Source organism: Rattus norvegicus, chromosome 6 (genome assembly GCF_021556685.1).
Source record: "Rattus norvegicus strain SHRSP/BbbUtx chromosome 6, alternate assembly SHRSP_T2T, whole genome shotgun sequence".
In the NCBI taxonomy this organism is placed as follows: Eukaryota; Metazoa; Chordata; class Mammalia; order Rodentia; family Muridae; genus Rattus; species Rattus norvegicus.
The window spans coordinates 144,716,222-144,736,860 of NC_141539.1; the positions used below are offsets into that span (position 1 = coordinate 144,716,222).

Sequence of the window (20,639 nt, forward strand, 5' to 3'; positions counted from 1 at the left end):
TCTGAAGACCAGACAGGCCTTTAACTCACAAAGATCCATCTGCCTCTGCTTCCCAAATGCTGGAAGCTAAATTTTTATTATAACAAGCTGAAATAGGTCTATGATGTTTATTTCGTCTTGTTTTCCAGTAGGACATAGATGTCTCCAATTCTCACAAATTTGACATTATTCATTCTTGTACATTTATACTGCAGTAGCAATGCAAGTCAGGAAATAACTGCACCAGTATAAGCAACAAACAAACAAACAACAACAATAACAACAACAAAACTAGCTTTATAAAATGCTGAAGTCCACGCAAGCTGTAGTATCAGATATGGATATGAGGATTTATAGACTCATGTCACTTCCTGTCTATGTATATTGATTACTGGGATCTACTAACAGATTTCTGACTCCATTTGAACATGGGTCAAAGAATCTGTACTTCTAAGCCAGTTCCTACATGACACTTGCTACTAGTTTGTCTGGGAACACACTTTGGGAGACACTAAAGAGTCTGGGTTGAAGTTTCCTTGATGGTTACCCTTAAGCCTTGTTTCAGATACAAGATAGATGACTGAGGGGGTTGGGGATTTAGCTCAGTGGTAGAGCACTTGCCTAGGAAGCGCAAGGCCCTGGGTTCGGTCCCCAGCTCCGAAAAAAAGAAAGAAAAAAAAGATAGATGACTGAGAAGACTCAGCAGTAGCTGTTACAAGGGTGAAGACCTGAGTTCAGGTCCCCGGCACCCAGGTAAAGCCTGGTGCGACAGCATGCATTTGTAATCTCACTTCTTCATCAAGATGGGAAGCAAGGACTGGAGATTCTCTAGGAGCTGGTGGGACATTAGCAAACAAGAGACACTGCCTCAAACAAGGTAGAAGGTGAGGGTTGATGTCTGTGATGACCTCCAGACATGTATGCACCAAAGCGTGTGTGCACTGTGTTTGTGTGTGTGTGTGTGTGTGTGTGTGTGTATGTGTTACTGTAAAAATTTTAAAAAGGCTTTCTTTTCCCCCCACTAGGTCCTGTACTACAGTGCCCCAAAATATCTGATAGATATCTTAATTTTGGTCAACAAAACCTCTCACCCACTTTGTTCTATCCCATATCACACTGCTGATGGCCTCTCTCTGAGCCTGGCAACAATCTCTCTACCCATCCAATTCCCAAAGCAGGCTGCCACTATGCCAGACATATTAAGACTAACTGAGGGAGGCATCCTAGCCAGAGAGAGTCTTCTATCTTGTACCTGCCTTCAGCTGTTTGACATCATCCTACATGTGTGTGTTCATGTGCATCCCCCAGATGTGATGATGATGATGGATGGATGGATGGACAGATGGATGATAGGTAGACAGACAAACAGTTGACACACAGGTGATTGATAGATAATAGATAGAGATAGATGGATAATAGATGATTGAGTGATAGCCTTTCTTCCACTGAACTTAGCAAATTTTTTCACTCAGTTTTCAGTATAAGTCTGCCTTTTATTCTAAAACTAGAAATAGACACAGTGATAACACACTGGTCTGCATGAATTTGCAAGGCAGCCCAGACAGGGCTGTCAGAAAATCTCTACTGCTCTAAGAAAAATGCTTGGCTTACGATCAGGAGCAAGGAAAACCCAGAAGGGAGGCACAATGAGATGATGGAGACCATGAAAGCCAGTGGAGGTTGGGATTTTTCCTGGGTTTGGATCTTATGTGTCACTGGCTGAAACTATACAGAGGCACATTGTCCCTAGCATGTATGACCCCGTGGCCCTGGGAGGCAAGTGAACCTGGGAGGAATTTGCAGCGTCTTAGAAATCCTTGCCCACCCAAGGGGTTGAGGAAACTAATTTTTGGTAGACATTTCAGGTTTACTCTGTCCTTTTCTCTGTTGAGTACTTAGCTCTGAGGCTTAACAAATATGTATACTGAGTCTCTGTGAAAACTGTCTAAATACCTCCCAGCGACCTGCAGCAAAAGGTTATTAGTTCTACGAGCTAATCTTTGTACAATCACAGTCAGCGCCATGGTCATTTGAGTACCATCACTTTCCCTGTGAACATTAAGTTTCTTCTAATGGCTACACAGAGCCATTAAGAATAGGTAACATTTTCTAAGTTTTGTTCAGGATGGTGGTGGAAATCATTTTTATACATGTTTATCTTAGATTTCTCAGGATATATAGATAGAGTTCCCTTTGCTTTTGTCCTGGTTCTATTCACCAGTCCTCGGGTCTGATGGAAAGAGCATGATGGCTGGGTGGTAGGAGGGTGTGGTCAGGTGGGGTAGTGAAGGTCTATTGAATGGGTTCCTTAGCAGATAGTGGGGTGTCAGTTACTAAGAGAGTTTTCATAGGAGAAATCTTCCAGGATTGCTGGCCATCTTCTGCAAACCATTGCCACAGAGAGACCTTGTAGCAGATGGGCACAACTGAGTGCACTCCTGGGATATTCGGGGAACCATCTTTAGTTGAGCCATCTACCTTGGAAAGTTGATTCAACTCTGATTTTGATAACTTGCCTTGAGATTTTTTAGAAGAACCTCTGTGAGGAAATAGCTCATCCCTTTTTATCAAGTTGATCAGTAGTGGGCCATAACACAGCAGGCCTAGTGTGTGTCTGATAAAAGGCCTATGTGGCCACAGAGATACTTTAAGGGTTCTAGACAGCAGTGGCTTGACATGTGCCCTCAACCTTCCTTGCTCTTTCTTCACGTATTTGCATGTCAAGCCCAGCATATATGATTAGAATACCCCAAGCATTCCAATGTGTTCTCAGTAGAAAATTCTCTAAGTCCTGACCACCACCACATGGACTTTCTATAGGAAAATAATGAGAATCGGGTCTACGAAATATCCTGTTTGCTGTACACCACAGGGTCTCTCAATCCAGTGGGCAGAGAGGACGGAGACCCTGTTAGCCACCTTCAGTTGAATGTCCTAGAAATGATTGGCATGGTCCTAGGGTGGGGTTGGGGGTGGGGAGGAGATGCATGCAGAGCTCAACAGGGCCTTGGAAGCAGGAGCTGTAGAGGATGACCTTGGACATCAGCTCTTGGACAACAGCCTATGGTCTGCAAAAACCACTCCACCCTTTCTTCCCTTTGCTCATATTCAAACTCAAGAGATGGGGGAATCAATTTAGTGTATCCTGGATCAAATATGTATCTAGGCCTTGGTCAGGAAGTTATTCCAGCTAAATGAGTGTCATGTGAGGAGGAAGAGGGTCTCACAGATAAAGGAGGCTGGTTCTCCTCATACAAGACAGACTTGGGGCCAGGCCACCCCAACACTCACTTATATCCTCATGAGAGGCTGCTATTTTCATCTCAAATGACAGAAGAGAACCTGGAGCCCAGTGGGCTTCTGTGAGCTGTCAGCCTGCTGAAGCTTCTCTGTGTTTCCCTGGTGCAAATCTCACCCTCTCCATGTCCACATTTCCTCCTCCTCCTCCTCCTCCTCTTTGCATATGTCAGCTAGCTGTGATCCCACCTTGGCCCTATGTCACAACTGTCCCTGCCCCAACGGAGGTCCCCAACAAAGCCCTCTCTGGTTGCCTTTGAACTTGTTTTTCTGTCCTTAGACATCTTCCCTTCCAGCATCCTCTCAGCGGTTGAGAAGCTATTTGATGGTGACATTAACCTATTAAAATCTTTCCCCGTCAGATCTAGCTCATTCACAGTCAGATAAAATTGAACTCCTGTAGCATGAAAGGCTAAGAAGGCCTTTGCTCATCTTTGCAAATGCCTTTCATCCTTCCTGCCTTCAACCTTTCCTGCTGTCAGTGTCCCTGCATCTGTCTTGGTGCTCTAGCCTATTGTGATTCTTCAAGAGTCCCCCCCCGCACCGTCCCCTGGTCCTTCATCCCTGCAGGAACGCCTTTCCTGTCCTTATCACTGTGACTGCTAGGCAGCTTTCAAAGGGCATGTCAAGTACGCCATCACTAACCAGCTTTCTAATTTCCCTGGCTATAGTGCTTGGTGCTGCAGTTGCATTTGTATATGCTTAGAATGTCACACCAGAAGACTAGTGGGTGTGTTTGTGAAACTTGTAATAATGACAATATTCAAAGCTAGAGATAGTTCCCAAGCTCTTATTGTGTAAACTTGACCCCATTAAATTCTTAACATAATTTCTTAACATAAATAATGCATTTAATTATTGCAATCTATGTATCAAGATGCTATTGTTACACAGGTTGAGAGTCCCGAACTTTGGGATACTTGTATAGATTTTATAGGTTGAACATTCTCAATTTAAAAAATCGGATATCCCAAATGTTCCATTTCAGACAACATGGTAACACCAAAGAAGGGTTGAACTTTGAAGCATTATGGATTTTGAATAAGGAGTGCTTAGTTTGTACCAAGTCACACACGAGAGAAAACCTCTGTTATTGAAGGCTAACCAACTTGAACAGGGAGAACTGTCAACAGCAGGCCCAGCCCAGTAAGTCTGCCTCCCTCAAGGGGCTTGATTTCAATTCCAGGGGCTACTCTGTTCCTTCTACTAGACTGGGGAATCTAGTAAATTACAGGAATGAATGACGGTAATTTGAGTCTAGCACACAGCAAATAAGTGTTTAAAGTTAATCTGTCTGTGAATGCGTTCATGGATTACCAAGTTCTTTTCTGTGTGCTAGAGCATAAGTGTGGCAAGGTCTACAGGTAGCATCTAAGGCTGGTATGGACACCTCACAGGAGTGCTGGTTTTCTAGGTGACACTCACCACGAGCTTCCTCCTGACGGCCTCTAACTTTTCAGTAGCTGCAGCCAGGTCTAAGTTTGTTTGGGCCAATGCCTGACGTTTGGGCTCCACGTCACAATAAACCTGAAAATCCACATGGGGTTTATTTAGAGGGCAAAGCAGATACAAAGAAGACAGTCACTCTCCAACCCCACCCTCCAGCGTAAATCCCCAGAGTGGAGAACAAGGAGCCCTTTGTCTTCCTGCCATTTACTACCTCAGGTGACTCAGCCTTCCACATGCTCCCTGATTTTCTAATACTCATTTATTCTGGGCTTTAGAGCGATAAATCCTTGCATAAAATGTTACATAGGTCAAGCACCATTGACATACTAAAATCAGTTTATCCTAAAATGATTAGCCCCCACGAGAGCTATCTAACCAAGCAGAGGTGAGGTGTGGCCTGAGAGGCAAAGAGCTAAGGGTAGAGACATTCTCTGGATGAAGGGGCAGGGAGAGATATTCCCACGCCTTTTTAACCACTCATGCTAAACTCTTGTGCACAAGACAGTCATAAGACTGGAACTCCGTTTCAAGTTCCTGACTACCTCACGTGTACATTGTTTGAATGGATGGTTGGAGCATCACGGTGGACCAAGTGCTATTTCCTACCATATGGAGAAACAGCACAACGCAGCCATAGTGTAGCTCTATGTTCATCTTCCCTACTGTCCCCAGGAAAAAACCTGAGCTCAGCACCCAGGCACTGGACTGTAGAAGAGAGGCCATAAGTGCACTGTGACTTATATAAACCACGTGTGAAAGTTTCCACGTTGCGAGACAGACAGAGAGTAACGGAGTCCTACTTTCACAGGCCCTACACTGTGAAGGGGACAGCCAGATTTTATGACAATAATTTGGGGAAATAACTGTATGATTGGCTTTTACTCTGTAGTTTGGGGTCTGAAAATGACATACAAGTTTCCACAAGAAAATGAGTCGGTTCTTCAAAGTCCAGGCCATACATACTTCCCCTTTGTACCTGGTTTGTGAGAAGGGTTGGGGACAGGGTTGACAGGTGATAAGTATTGGATAAATAAGTGACTGAATGAAATGGTCATCTATTTTTTTCTTTTTTTCAGAGCTGGGGACCGAACCCAGGGCCTTGGGCTTGCTAGGCAAGTGCTCTACCACTGAGCTAAATCCTCAACCCCTGGTCATCTATTTTTACATTTTCCCCAAATTACAAAGGGCAAAATTAATGTCATTTAAACACTGAAGCAAATAGTTATTTTTTTTCTCAACTCATTGTACCTATAACAAAGATGGCAATAAGATGTTTAACAGCAGGGCTTCGTTTAATCCAATATGAATTCAGACTTGCAGATTTCTCGGGTCAATGTAAAATGAATATTTTAGTGCTAGCATATTTTATACAGGTAAATCAGTTGTTACTTTTTAAAAAGTGCTTTAAAGTACTGAAACTAAGTAGCCACTCTTCCCTAAAAACCAGTACTCTCCAACAAAAACTAAATACTAAATAACTTTACACTTTTTTTGCTGACCAAATAATTAATCGGATAGCAGAGATGGTCTCATCCTGCTATTGGCTCTGTGTTCTACCATACTGACCTGCCAGCAAGATATGCCCACCAGTGCAGTTAGAATCATGACCAAGAGAGAGCAAGTACTTTCTGATTGGTCTTAAGGCCCACTCTACATGAGGGAATGTATGCTGGTACTGTGAATTTGGGGAAAATCCTATGGCTAGGGAGGTCCAAGCTGAGAGGGAAACTACTACTGCTCTTTGCCTATGGGCAGATAACTAAACTGTCTTCTAAAGGGTTTACTACAGCCCATGTCCTAGTACAATTCAGCCTAGATCGGAGAAACTTCTGTTTATAGCAAAGTGGTTATTGCAGAGATCTATAACTGGTCAAAGTAATGAGAATAAGTGATTGTCCGACTAATCTATAAACCCTTCCCCCCTCAAAAAAAAAAAACTATCTTACCCTCACCTGGGGCCTAGGGAACACTGTAGACGTAGTGTAAAGGTAGAGGGTAAGGAGGACTGCTATGGGATGCTGTCTTCTGACAGAACATGGTCATTGTACTCAGGAGCTCACAGGCAGTTGTGGCTACTGCACAAGACCCATGGATGGAGGGATGAGTCACTAGTCCCCACCGCTCCTATAAGCTATTGAGATTTAGCAGTTGCCAGGTAACAGGTTGCTACTTTCTTTAACAATGTAGCAATGGATATGCAGTTTTAGTAAGTAGTTAAACTCTGTTGGGGAGGGAAGTCAGAGGGCAAAGGGGATTTAATAGGATCAGGATACATTCTATATAGAGATGCAATTGTCAAAAAAAGAGGAAACAATTTTAGAAATTGATCTTCTGTAGCCTTTGGTGGACAGTACCCGAAACCAGTATCAGACAGGCGGCTACCTCATAAAACTTAATGATGTTGATGACCCAGGCACAGAGACCAGCTGCTGCAAAAGACTTGGTCCGAATCAGGTTTGGATTAAACTCCGGATCTTTCAAATATTGTTCATTTACTACTTTTAGACAGTTCTCTGGAATGTGCTCTTTATCATAGTTAATTAACGCTTGTAGGAAATCATCAACCTGTAAGGCGAAAAGACTTGCTGCAATGAGCCCATTCTGGCTGCAGAGAAAATTCCAAGATCAAAAGTTAAAATCAGCTTTTAGGACTTGCATCACAAAGGCACAATTGGCAAGCTGCATTTATCCCACTGCTTGGCTTTTTCAGCCTTTACAGTACGAAGTTAGAATTAGCAATGGACACGTTTAAAACCTCTCCTATCCCAGGGTAAAACATTCTGTACCAGCACAGGAGGTGCTCACGGTTTGAAGAAAAGAAAGGCAGGGAAGAAAAGGGAAAACACATACCCCAAAGCCCCTCTGCTTCACTTCCTTGTACATTAGTAACATTTTCTTTCCAGCCTAAGAAATCCGTGTAATTTTCTCCCTCCCACACTTAGCCTCTTTCATGATTTTGCAGATAATTAGCAACCTTCCACCTGCTGCTGGCATTGACTTAGGTACACCACCACCGCCCCATGCAAACCTCCAACTTGGCCAGCAAAAGCTAGACAACAGTCTAGGGAGCAGTGGCTGCTGACATTGACCAGCTATGGAGATATATGTCTTTTGACCTAAAATTGATTTAAATATCTTTTGCTGTCAAAGTATATCTATAATGAGAACACTGTGTAAGTGGTTGAGATTTTCTTCCTGCCACTCCAGCTGATCATACCTTTCCCATGAAGATTCTGGCTGCTTTCCAACTTCTGTCTTTTGGCACTCTGCCTCGGGGGGCCAGAAGGACCATCACAGCTGCAGTTACATTGGTAACAGCATTTGGGGGGTTGGGGAAGGTTTTCAGTTCTGTGAGGTTTACCTGAAACAAAGCAGTTATAGAGACACTCAGGACCAGGGGTTCTGGGGCACTCAGTTTCCAAGCTGACTTTCACACCCACCCCCCTCTCTCTAACAGGTTGTTTTTTTGTTTTTGTTTTTGTTTTGTTTTGTTTTGTAAGGCTGGGATTTCTACCTTGGAGTCACAGGGACCTTAGTTCTACCTGGACACTTCTCTGATACTCTGGAAACACCTTGCAATTCTGTTGCTTTCAAGAGAAAAGAAAATATCATTCCTGCAGAGCCCCAGGTATAGAATCCATGAGATTTCATGCATGTATAGGTTATGTGTGGATTCTATGTAATGTACTTGTATTTTAATCAGACTTTCCTGTAAATATCATTCTCCAGGTCAGTGTGTCTTAATTCTGTTTTTCTGTTTTAAATGTGTAAGTAGACATCTCTTCCTTAAACCACAGTAGATCTCAACTGGGAGGGGTCCATGGTTGTTTCCTACTGCTTAATTCCCTCAGTGCTGAGCGCTGACTCATGGACAATGTAACTGCAGAATGAGATCAAGGGATGATCCGCTGGGGCAGGCATTCATACCTATAAGAAGTATTTGGTTCCATAATACGTGATCTAAGAGCAAAACCAAATGTAATTCTGGTCCTTTACTCAAAACAATCTATTTACACAAAGAGTAGAATGGGCACAGAAGACAGAGCAGAATGCTAGTGGAATGCTGGGGTCCAGAGAGCTAGGATTTTTTCATCACCCAGTTCTACATTGCAGGTGATACTGGTTTGCTCAAGCTCTACCTGGACTGTAGGAGGGTTTCTGGCTGTTAGATTAAAAAACAGCATTCCTCAGGAACTTGTGAATTCCATTTCCCATCTGCCTGAAGGAGTCAGCTCCCTGACCTTTGGCAGGACACATGGCCCCCGTGGCTGCATGTCTAAGCCCATGGTGGCCTCCAAGCATCACAAGACCTTTAGCATCACAAGACCTGTTGCACATTTCAAAGCCTCCACCCCAGCATGCTGGCTTCTTGCCTCGGCAGGCTTCCTTTCCTCCACCCAGATACTGTTCTGTTCTCTCTATAAAGACAAGGTCCCCCACCCCGACCCCTGGTACCCTCACTGGGCTCCCTCTATTCTCCATCTCTGGTTTTTTTTCCTTCTGTCACAGATAGCTGTGGCTATGGGGCTGGCCACATTCAGTCTACTTCTTTTCTCTCCCTGCTCTCTCTGGACTCTTCTAGATAACTCTGGCTGTGTTCTCTCTCTCTCTCTCTCTCTCTCTCTCTCTCTCTCTCTCTCTCTCTCTCTCTCGCCCCCCCTCTCTCTCAGGTTACATTGGCAGTTTCTTTACTGCACCCTCTCACATTAAAAGAATACATATCTTTAGAGAGAAATCTGCAAACTTTTAGAAAGAAATAAGCATTTCGTAAGTCAGAGGTAATCAGTTACTTTTCTATTTTCAGTTTATCATTTCTATCCATGTATATGAATGTTCTGTTCAAACAAATGAATCATGGCTTTCTCATTTTATAGCATTTTTACTTACTCACTGTGAACATTTTCTGTTAGGCTCACTAATATTTAGCAATATCACTTTAGGGCAGTAGAATAAGCACATAATAATCTCTCCCGGTATAGTTATGCTCTTATTTTTTCAGTTTTATGATAATACTATAAAGCTCTTACAAGGCTCTTGGGCAAAATTATCACATATACACACCCCAAAAAGAGACTCAGAAAAGGAACTGAGGATTTTCTTCTGAAATCATGATCCTTTTACCTTTAAGACTTGAATCTTAAGAAACTCAGGCCTAGCAATTTCCTTGGATTCTCTCTGTTGGTGGCCTGGAACAGCTCAGGAGAAGATTATCTACAGGCTTTAAAAATAACACTGCCCGCAGTCTGTCTCCCTCATCCCCTGTGCTGAACTCTCCTCTCTCTCATAGGAACCGGAGTGCTTCATGTGGTCTTCCTCTAGGAAAAGCTAGGGAAATGGTGGGGATCTTGGGCTCTTTGCTCCCACTGCAGGCACTATACAGGGGTCTTAGAGGAAATAAAGAACTCCTTAGCTAGTTCTCCGTCGCACACAATATCAAAGACTGGAGGCATTCAACCATTGCTCACTAGAGCGCCTCTTAGAAGTCTAGAGGACAGCGTGTTCCTGTGGGGTGCAGTGGGCAACTGGTACAAATGCCTGCTCTAGAGGATCCTTCCTCAATTTCATCTAATTTAACCACTAATTCCATTGTCTGTAAGTCCACGTTCTGCACTGAGGGAATTAAGCAGTAGGTAAAACACCGTTCAGCATTCGTGGACCCCTCCCCGTTGAGATTCAGCTCGGTTCGAGGAAGAGATGTTTTGTGCTTCCACTTTTAAATCAGAAAAATGGAGTTAGGACCCACTGATCTACAGAATGATACTGTGGGTAAGGAGAAGAAGGGGAACAGTACAAGTGGCCCCAAAGGTTTGTTTAACTTTGATATGTGTGCTCTGTCCTTCTGGAAGGCTTCTGGCTGCCTGAGCCACTCGCTCTGTTCCATTATTCAAAGTCTCACAGCCCTTGACTATTTAACAAGATCCCAGCAGTAAGAAAGCAGTTTACCCTGTTGAGTGTATTGAGTGCAGCTGTAGCAGCGACCAGGGCGGGCTCAGCCTTGAGTAAGTCAGCCTCGCACTCCCTCTGCTTCTGGGACGCTTCAGTTTGAATGGCGGCCACCTGATCAGAGAGGGCAGTTAGAGATCCCCACCCCCAATTACCACCTCAGAGATCTCCAACAAAGCACAGACTGATCTGAGGCACTCTGAGGCACTCTGTAAACATATAATAATAAACCCACAAACAGAAACACTCGATACTGAAATGCTCCTAAAAGGGCTTAGCGTCGTTTGCTTGTAAGATGCCACTAATAATTAAACACAAGACAAGACAAGAGAGTAAGCAGCCATTTTTCTGTTTCCTACTTTTCTCCTTATATTTCACCTAACCTTGGGACTTCTTACATAAAGAGATAATCTTGCCTGGACTAGAAAGCTAGTTCTCCACCTAATTGTTCATAGTCTTCACTCAACAGTCTTGCTGGCCATTCCCTCAAGAACATTGGAATTGGCTCAATTAATACAGTGCTTGCTACAGTGAAGCGTACGGCCCTGAATTTGATCCTCAGAACATACATGAAAGAGCCAAACAGGGTGGTATGGGCTTATAATCTCATCACATGGGAAGTAGAAACATAATTCCTGTGGATTATCTGCTAGTTGAACCACTGAGCTCGAAGCCAGTGAGAGACCTCGTTTCAAAGTCCGAGGTGGTTAATTCCTAAGATCTGACACATGAGGTTGGTCTTTGGTCTTTAACGCACATGCATGTTCACACTGCTACACACACACTCACTTGAGCACATATAAATGAAGGTAACACACACGTGTGTGTGTGTGTGAAGCCCTTTTGTTCAAAACAGAAGATCCTTTGTTCTGTGGTCATGGCCTGCATATATAACCACAGACAGGAATTTATAAAAAAAAAAAAAACAAGAAGGATTACTAAGAAGCCATTAATGTGCCCAAGTGTTTCTTGGGTAATAAATACCCTGACACCTACCTGCTTGTCCTCTTGACAGGGCTTTGTATAAACCTTCCTATATAACCTACCTTATCTCCTATGGGAGGCTGTGCTGGGGAGCTCACCCAGTATTCCAGGCTGGAGTTCTATCTTCCCCCTCGTAGAATGCTACAGAATTTCAGCGCCAAGTCTGAGTGAATTTTTATCCCCAGCGGGTTTGAGTTTCAAGCTGTGGCACTGGGCACCAGGATCAAGTCCTGGTGGGACAGTTCTCAGGGTGACAGTGATTGTGGGATATGAAGTTGGAACAAAAGTGCGTTTCTTCAGATGTGTTTGGAATGAACAGGTTCAACCACACCATCAAATTAAACACGGCTCACAACAAATTATGTTGTCTGCGGCAGCTTCATTAGTAGTAATTAGCCTTCTCCTGATTAACCATTATTTTGCTGTGTACTCTACCTTTTATGAGCATAATTGGTTCAGGGTAGATACGTGATCTCCTGCTAACACACACACAGCCACTGCTAACGTAAACAAGAAAACTCTGCGTGCTTACTAAGAACTTCAAAAGCACACCCTGAGAACAGGGCCAAAAGTGGGCTTTGGAGTTCTGCACACGATACTGACACTGCGTTAGAGAACACTATCACAGTCAGAGCGCGTGCATTCGAGGGAGTTAGCATCTTGAGTATATTCATATCACATAAAGATATGCGTTCACCAGTGTCCCTTACGACATTTATAGTGACATCATGTAAAATCATTTTTCTTTGGTCTCATCAACTTTTTTGGCGCCGAGTGAAACTGGGAGGACCTTTCCTTTTACCCACTGCCCTTTAGACTCCTAGGCTACTCGCAGAGTAGCATTGCTTGAAAAAAATCCCACAAACAAAGAAGGGGTTCTATGTTGGCGAGCTCACTTTTCATTCCTAATACCTTTTGCAACACACACACTAGAGAGATTGCAGATCTTCGCGACTCACCAAGCTGCAGCAGGCAGTTCCCTCTGTGGAACGACTGCAAGGCAATGATCAGAAAGGCTCAACTAGGAGAAGGGCAACAGCTGCATGTGCCACCTCTGACGCCTCTTTTTCTCTGCCATGACACTACGGCAGGGAATTGGAGATAGTCCCATCTCCAGGTACGCCACACATTTTCTGCTATCTACTAATCAACCGCTCCTTGAGATTTTTCATAAGAATCTATGTTGGCTACAGATTCTCCAGAATTTCCTGTTAAAAGCTGACCTGGGGATGTAGCTTAGCTAACAGAGTGCTAGCCCAGCATTCCTGAAATCTGGCTTGGATCCTTAGCACAGCATAAACCAAGTATGATGCTTCACAGTTGTGAGCAGGAGGATTGGAAGTTTAAGGTCATTCTCAGCTGTAGAGTGGGGACAAGGCAGCTTAGGAACACATGAAACTCTGTCTAAAAGGGGTGGGGTTGGGAGGGTTGAACTGAACTCGTCCAGAGTTCTTCTGTCAACACCTTTGGCCATGCATCCCACCATGGGGTTACGTTTGGAGACAGGACTTGCACAGAGGTAAAGAAGTGAAAAAGAGTTAAGATGAGCCCTACTCCAATCTTTCTAGTAATCCCTAGGGAAGGATGATTTTTCAATATGTCAAAGGCCACCAGACATCAAAATTAACAAAGGAAAGGAAAGGCTCAGATGGGACCCAGTGAAATGGCAGCCATTGGCAAACCAAGGAGAAGCCTCAGGAGAACCTAATCAGCCAATACTTGGATCCTGATCTCAGCTTCCAGAACTTGAAAAAATAGCTTATTGCTTAAGCTTTTCAGTCTGGTCCAGTAAAAACAACACACTGCTTTCCCATTGCAAGGTCCATGATAGTCAAACATTCCCAAGATCCCAGGACAGTGCCCATCACCCCAAAACCAAAGCAATGAAATAAATGCAGATATTCACACAGACACACATATACACACAGACACAGACAGACAGACAGACAGACACACACACACAAATTAATACAATAAAATTAAGCTCTAATGACAAAATGAAAAACGTAAACATTATTTATACCTCTTGGTATATACTGGATATAAAACATTATTTCTTTTTATGTCTAATAAACCTCATGAAATAACTTATCGGGTGTGTTATAATTTGTTAAAATGTTTTTCTTCCTTTATGCTGGTAATTTTACCTTAGGTATTTACATGAAAAGATGGGGAAATAAACCTTTTCAAATCCTGTTGAATTTCAAGATTTCCAAGAGGTACCTATGGTGATGAGCTAATAATTATTAGTAATTATAAGTACTAGACCATCACATATCTGTGTGATACCTTAAATAGGTCCTGTGGGTGGGATTAATTTCTGGTAATCACACCACCTATGAAACCTGATTGCTTAAGTATGTAATATACTTTTAGAGACATTCTGCACATGTCTGAATCTTGGTGGAAATACTTCACCAAAATTAGGTATGATACACTTATTGGTTGAGTCAAATGCGTTTATTATTTGCTTCAAGAGTGCTGGGTCATATTTTTTTACCTGTTTGGAGGCTTTTAAATGTGTTTTCCAAACCTTTGGTTAAACTTTTTGATTATGTAAGAGCTACTTGGCACTAGAAAAACCCAGATTTCCTGGTACACTGACATGCAAAATAACAGCCACCAGTTCACAGTTATGAGATTACAGCAATTTTCAGTTTTTAATAAAATAGCCCTGATTGTAATCTTTTACTGCAAATAACAATTGGTGGTAAGTGTTTATTAATTTTAATGAATGAGTATTTATGTTCCTTATTCTATATCTTTCAGGAAACCAGGTCCACGAGAACTATGTTCTATTTTGCTTAGTGAAGATTGTGAAGTTTTATTTGTATTGGAGCTGCTAGAAACTCAAATTTGAAGAAAACAGCACCCAGGGAACCTGGAAGGCTATTGTTTCCATCAGCAAACCATCGTACAGAATGCCAGGGCTCGTTCCCATCAAGAAAAACACATTTAGCTTAGGCCTTCAGAGTGAGTGAATGCTAGTTGTATCATTAAAATTGGAAAACTTGAAAACCATCTCGCAAAGTGACGGAATGGGCTTTGTTAACAATTGAGTTGTTCAATTTGCCTAAAAACTGGAAACCTTTAGAAACCTCCGAGGTGACTCCCTGACCTTTACTGTATTACAAATAGGCCTGATGTGCAAGATCCACATCCATTATATGCTTGAATGAGCTCAGTATTTATTGTTCTTTCATATCATTAAAGAGCTAAAAGGTTGGGGAAATGCATGATGTAAAGAAAGGTCAAGTGGTAATCATGGTGTGAAATGCTGTTACATGTGTAACGATAATAATTCCTTAGACTTCGTGCTCCCTGGAGAGGAAGTTGTTCAAAATTGTTCACCTACAAAGGTTTATTTTGTGCTAAATATAGCTCAGCACTCTAAATGGTGGAATGAGCCTGACCTTTCGCTCCTCTGCATCTGCGATGGCCTTTTCCCGGCTCACTTTCTCCGTCTGAAGCCCGATCTTTGTGATCAGGGCCTCGGCGTCCTGGTTTCTGAGCTGCAGCTCAGCTTCTTGAGAGGCCAGCCTGGCCTTCAGATTTCCCACCTGAAAGGAAAAGTCGTCACTTTGTAGCAACTTCTGAAGACAGCGTGGCTTAGTCTTTGGCATGGGTGAGGGGGGTGGTGTTGTCCCCAGCAGTTTTTAGCTCGCACCTGTTTCTATCCAGATTCCACTTCCACTCCCATTTGCCCAAACTGAGAGAGCTGGTAGCACAAGCAAAGCAGAATACAGCTTCGCAGGATTACTGTGTATCAGCACTGAGCAGAAGTTTATCTTGGATTCTAAACCTGTATGCTCAGGGAAGTGCTAACAAACCTGTGTATAGAGCACTTGCTACCTCAGGACTCCTCTTTCCTTCTTGGCTCTAAATTCAGGCTCAAGATCACAAAGGCAATGGAACATGGGCTTAGTGACACCTGCCTGTACTCTTGAGGGAAAACGGCTGTAAGCTTCAATGATGTAAAGGCAGGAGCCATCTCTGATTGCAGAGTAACTGGCCTCATACTGTGGTGCCAACTGGCTGGTCTTTCGTCCTCTCATCTAGCACAAACAATTCTCTTCATTTATTCATCTCTGGTGTTAATGTAGAGCCACACAGACCATCCAATGCAGAACCAAGCATTACTGAGAAACGTGGACTGTGTGTGCTCTTTGGGGCCCAACGAGGCACAGGTTATAGAAACCCAGTGTACTCTTCATGTGTGCATTTTCACCCTTGGCTCACCATTGAACAGTCCACTTAACTCTTGAGGAACAATCTTTCTGTGACATCAACACATGTGTCAGCTAAAATGACTGATTCTGACCATTTTCAGCTGAGATTCTCCTGGGATCAACAGGTGCCATGTGGTCCCTAAGAGTGGTCCCTAAGACTATATTTAAAGAAAGCAGAACTGGAGAGTGACTTCAAAGGATTCAGACTCTGCCTCCAAGATATGAAATAGGAATAACTTCTCTCTCTCTCTCTCTCTCTCTCTCTCTCTCTCTCTCTCTCTCTGTCTCCTCCCCTCTCTCCCTCCCTCCCTCTCTCTCTCTCCTACCTTCCCCAAGTTAAACTCATAGACAGAAAGAGCAAAGTAAGTATTTTGACTCAATAAAGATTCGAGAGGCTTTGTCTGTGGCACACATCCCACTGTGCTGTGTCCAGGTAGGTTTGTTTGATCCCTACCCATCCAAACACGGCAGTGTATACTCTGCACAAGCAGCACAGCTATGGTGTGCCCACTGCCGTTTAAACTAGGACTGAGTTTTGGCCTTTCTGTGCGTTCACGTGTGCCTCTCTGCTCTCGTAGCCATTGACGCTAGTCTTCTGTTGTGCTGCAGTCATTTCAGAGAAAGGGATGAGGCAGGATATCATTTCAAGTCCTATTTACAGTTTCTAGGGAAGCAGCTGACTTTGAAACACACCCAGCTTTAGCCAACCCTGCTTTAGGCAGGCGAACCCAGAGAAAAGGGCACTTTGTGTCAAGTACATTCTTGTCCTACACTCCGAGATTCCTCAAGTCTCCACATGGGAAACCATACCTCCCTTACATAATAAATTGATTTTCACACAACTGTCAAATAACTATTAAACACCCAACCACCCTTATGATATTAAAAGTGTTCCAAGTATAAACATAACAAAAAGGATCTAGCTACAGGCCTTACCCCAAGGCTTCATGTATCTTCGCAAAGCTCTTTCCTATAGTTTTTAGCAGAGGGGAACAGATGAGACCCCAGGTAGCCCAGGCAAAGAAAGTGGCCTGGCTCCTCCTTCTCCTTTTTCTTCCATAAGAAGAAACCATAGGCTTTTTTCTTTTCCCCTGTGGCTAAGATATCAACACCTCTAGGATTGTCCAAGATTCTATGTTATCTGCGTTTAGCTCTGGTACTTGGGAAGACAACTCTAAGTGTGGTAGAGACATTATTTTTCTTTGCCAAAGGCAAGCAAACAGACAGCTTAGCTTGAGTGACAACACTAGTATTTCCTGGGACAAAGTCAATAGATTCAGTGTGGGATATCATTGGAAGGGACCTAAGTGCTACAACACACAACTTCTTCATCTTCTTGGCTCAACAGGAACTCTGACACCAACAGACCAAATAACCCAATCCAAAAATGGGATGCGGAGCTAAACAGAGAATTCTCAACAGGGGAATCTGGAATGGCGCTTTAGCAACAAGATGAGACTCTGACACTGTAATGAGTCTTGATTCGCCCTTCAGGTTGGGATGCCGTACTCCGACACAGTAGGGGCCTGATGATAGAGTGGGGCATCTGAGAGACCTGGTAACTAAAATAGGCATGTAGACCTTGAGGTCAGGGAGAAGCAAGGAACTGAAGAGTTGCTCCACAGTCCTCCGTCAGGTCATGATGGCCTCGCTGGGGTTGAATGCCAAAGACGACAAGAAAATCCTACGTCCATCCTGGCAACATGTTAAAATCCCTGACTACAAGTCCCTAAGAAGTCAGGGACCAGAGAGGAGATGGAAGTGGTTCCCTTTAAATCCACACTGCTCTGCACAGCTTCAGACAGGGAAGAGAAGTTGCTGGTATTCTAAGCTCCACCCCACAGCTACCTGCAATAGCCAGGTAGTCCTGACTGTAAAAGGGGCTGCTTGCCCCTCCTCTCTCTCTTGCTCTCTCTGCTCTCTTGCCCTCTTCCCTGTCCCTTCTCTCCCCACCCCCTCCTTCCCTCTCATGGCTGGCCTTTACTCCTCCCCCCTTCTACTCTTCTTCTCTCATTAAACCTCTCCATGTGGAACCATGTTGGTTTGGAGTGTACTATCTGGACAAGGCCTGAGATTTAAACCCCAACAGAAGGCGTGTCCTCAAACCAGCCAGGCAAAAAGTAACTAGTAAATCCTTTCCTTACTCAGAAGTCACAACGGTGTGTGGCCCGGTCTTCAAACTGTCCAAGACAAAACTAGACATCCTAGGTTACTGGGTCGACGTTGCTTCAAGGGGAACCTAGTGATTAAGCTAGTTTAGTAAAGGAATGGTTATAGATTCTCCTCCAATAAGCATGCTCCACTAGCACTGAGCAGTGAGCTGGGGATCTGGCATCACTCTTGTTAAGCAGTTCTTAAGTCATATTAGAAGCTGTTGGTTCCTGCCAAGGGATGTGTGCTATTAATGTGTCCTTAGAGTCATCCTGCCATGCTAGTTGTTAATGTGGTTCACAGGCATCAGAGATAGGGAGGATTGGTAGTTCCTTCCCACCTTTGCACACTTGCATTATGTTTTCTGGGATCATGAAAAGGAGTACTCAGAAAGGGGGCATTCAGACCAGCTCCTCCTCAGGAGCGTCTGAGAGCTGCATAGTGCCTTCAACAATAAGGACTTACCTTCCCTCTCTAGGGGCAACAGTTTATAAACATATGTCCTTACCTCCACAGAAAAGTGTAGTCTCCACTCTTCACAAGGAAGCTTCTCTTTGCTATAGACAGAGACCACTAGAAAACCCCACAACCAATCAAAACACAGAGTGTGGATCCCAGTCTACAAAAATGCTCCCATACCTAAGGCTCAGAGAACATTGTGCAAGAAAGGAAAGAAAGATTTAAAAAGCTAGAGGGGGGTTGGGGATTTAGCTCAGTGGTAGAGCGCTTGCCTAGCAAGCACAAGGCCCTGGGTTTGGTCCTCAGCTGGGGGGTGGGGGTGGAGTGGAGTGGGGGGGTGGGGGGAGTGGGGGGTTGGGGGTTGGGGGGAGCCAGAGGACTGGGGAATTTGCTGTGAGACTGTGTCTCCTACTAATGTCAGAACTATACCCATAAAGACTCAACCAGCATGACTGCTTGAACACAGGCTGAACAAGAAATAACACCAAACAATATACCCGAGTGGATGAGGGAAAGCCCATGAAGCCTCAGTCCCAGCATCCAAGGAAAGTTGGATTCAAGAGAGCACCCAACGATCACTGAAAACTTTATACAACTGACAGTCAGCAGACTTAGCAGGCTGTATTTAGAATTATATATGTAGATACATACATGCATTCAATAACAATTAGTGAAAATAAAATGCCGATGGATTTGAAGGAGAGTAGAGAAAGGGTGTATGGGTGTAAGGCAGGGTCTCTAGGGAGGAGAGGGATGGGAGAAATGCTGTGATGATATGATAATCTCAAAAAAAAAAAAAAAGCCAAGAAAGAAAAAACCAAAAAGCCCCAAAACCCCCACAAAGAAGCCTAGTTCTCTGTGAGCAACAGAAGCTTCTCTCAGAAAGAGGCCCTTACCATGGTCATATCTTTGAGGCCTCCCCTACCCCCATCACACCTGTGAGGTGAGGTCAGTCCCTGTGGTCACACCTGTGAGGCCCATTCCCTTGGTCACACCTTTTGAGGGCCTCCGCTGGTCACACCTGTAGGGCTGGTCCCCTGGTCACACCCTGTCCTCTGGTCACACCTGGGAGGCCTGTTCCTTGGTCACACCTCTGAGGCTTGTCCCCTGGTCATACCCTGTCCCTTGGTCACACCCTGTCCTCTGATCACACCTGTGAGGGCCTTCCCTTAAGTCACACCTGTGAGGCCTGTTCCTTGGTCACACCTCTGAGGCTGGTCCCCTGGTCACACTCTGTCCTCTGGTCACACCTGTGAGGCCTATTCCTTGGTCACACCTCTGAGGCTGGTCCCCTGGTCACACTCTGTCCTCTGGTCACACCTGTGAGGCCTGTTCCTTGGTCACACCTCTGAGGCTGGTCCCCTGGTCACACTCTGTCCTCTGGTCACACCTGTGAGGCCTGTTCCTTGGTCACACCTCTGAGTCCTGTCCACCTAATCATACCCGTGGGACTCCCCCTGGTCACACCCTGTCCCCTAGTCACACCTCTGAGGTTGGTCCCGTGGTCACACCTCTAAGGCTGGTCTCCTGGTCACACCTCTAAGGCTGGTCCCCTGGTCACACCCTGTCCTCTGGTCACACCTGTGAGGCCTGTTCCTTGGTCACACCTCTGAGGTTGGTCACACCTCTGAGGCTGATCCCCTGGTCACACCTGTGAGGCCTGTTCCTCGGTCACACCTCTGAGGTTGGTCCCCTGGTCACACCTCTGAGGCTGGTCCCCTGGTCACACCTCTAAGGCTGGTCCCCTGGTCACACCCTGTCCTCTGGTCACACCTGTGAGGCCTGTTCCTTGGTCACACCTCTGAGGTTGGTCACACCTCTGAGGCTGGTCCCCTGGTCACACCTCTGAGGCCTGTTCCTTGGTTACACCTCTGAGGTTGGTCCCCTGGTCACACCTCTGAGGCTGGTCCCCTGGTCACACCTCTGAGGCCGGTCCCCTGGTCACACTTCTGAGGTTGGTCCCCTGGTCACACCTGTGAGGCTGGTCCCCTGGTCACACCTGTGAGGCTGGTCCCCTGGTCACACCTCTGAGGCTGGTCCCCTGGTTACACCTCTGAGGCTGGTCCCCTGGTCACACCTGTGAGGCCTGTTCCTCGGTCACACCTCTGAGGCCTGTCCACCTGATCACACCCGTGGAACTCCCCCTGG

The 20,639-nt window shown here is 44.7% G+C and overlaps 1 protein-coding gene across 1 annotated transcript in view; it reads right to left on the reverse strand.

Moving 5' to 3' along the window:
- Dnah11 (dynein, axonemal, heavy chain 11) overlaps window positions 1-20,639 on the reverse strand; it is a 316,147-nt gene that overhangs the window by 82,459 nt on the left and 213,049 nt on the right. Inside the window, exons 57-61 of the mRNA XM_087554982.1 lie at window positions 15,066-15,212; window positions 10,669-10,782; window positions 7,943-8,086; window positions 7,108-7,290; window positions 4,702-4,803 (exon numbers count right to left, since the gene is read on the reverse strand). Coding sequence (XP_087411108.1) covers window positions 4,702-4,803; window positions 7,108-7,290; window positions 7,943-8,086; window positions 10,669-10,782; window positions 15,066-15,212 — 690 coding nt within the window. The remainder of the gene's footprint in view (window positions 1-4,701; window positions 4,804-7,107; window positions 7,291-7,942; window positions 8,087-10,668; window positions 10,783-15,065; window positions 15,213-20,639) is intronic.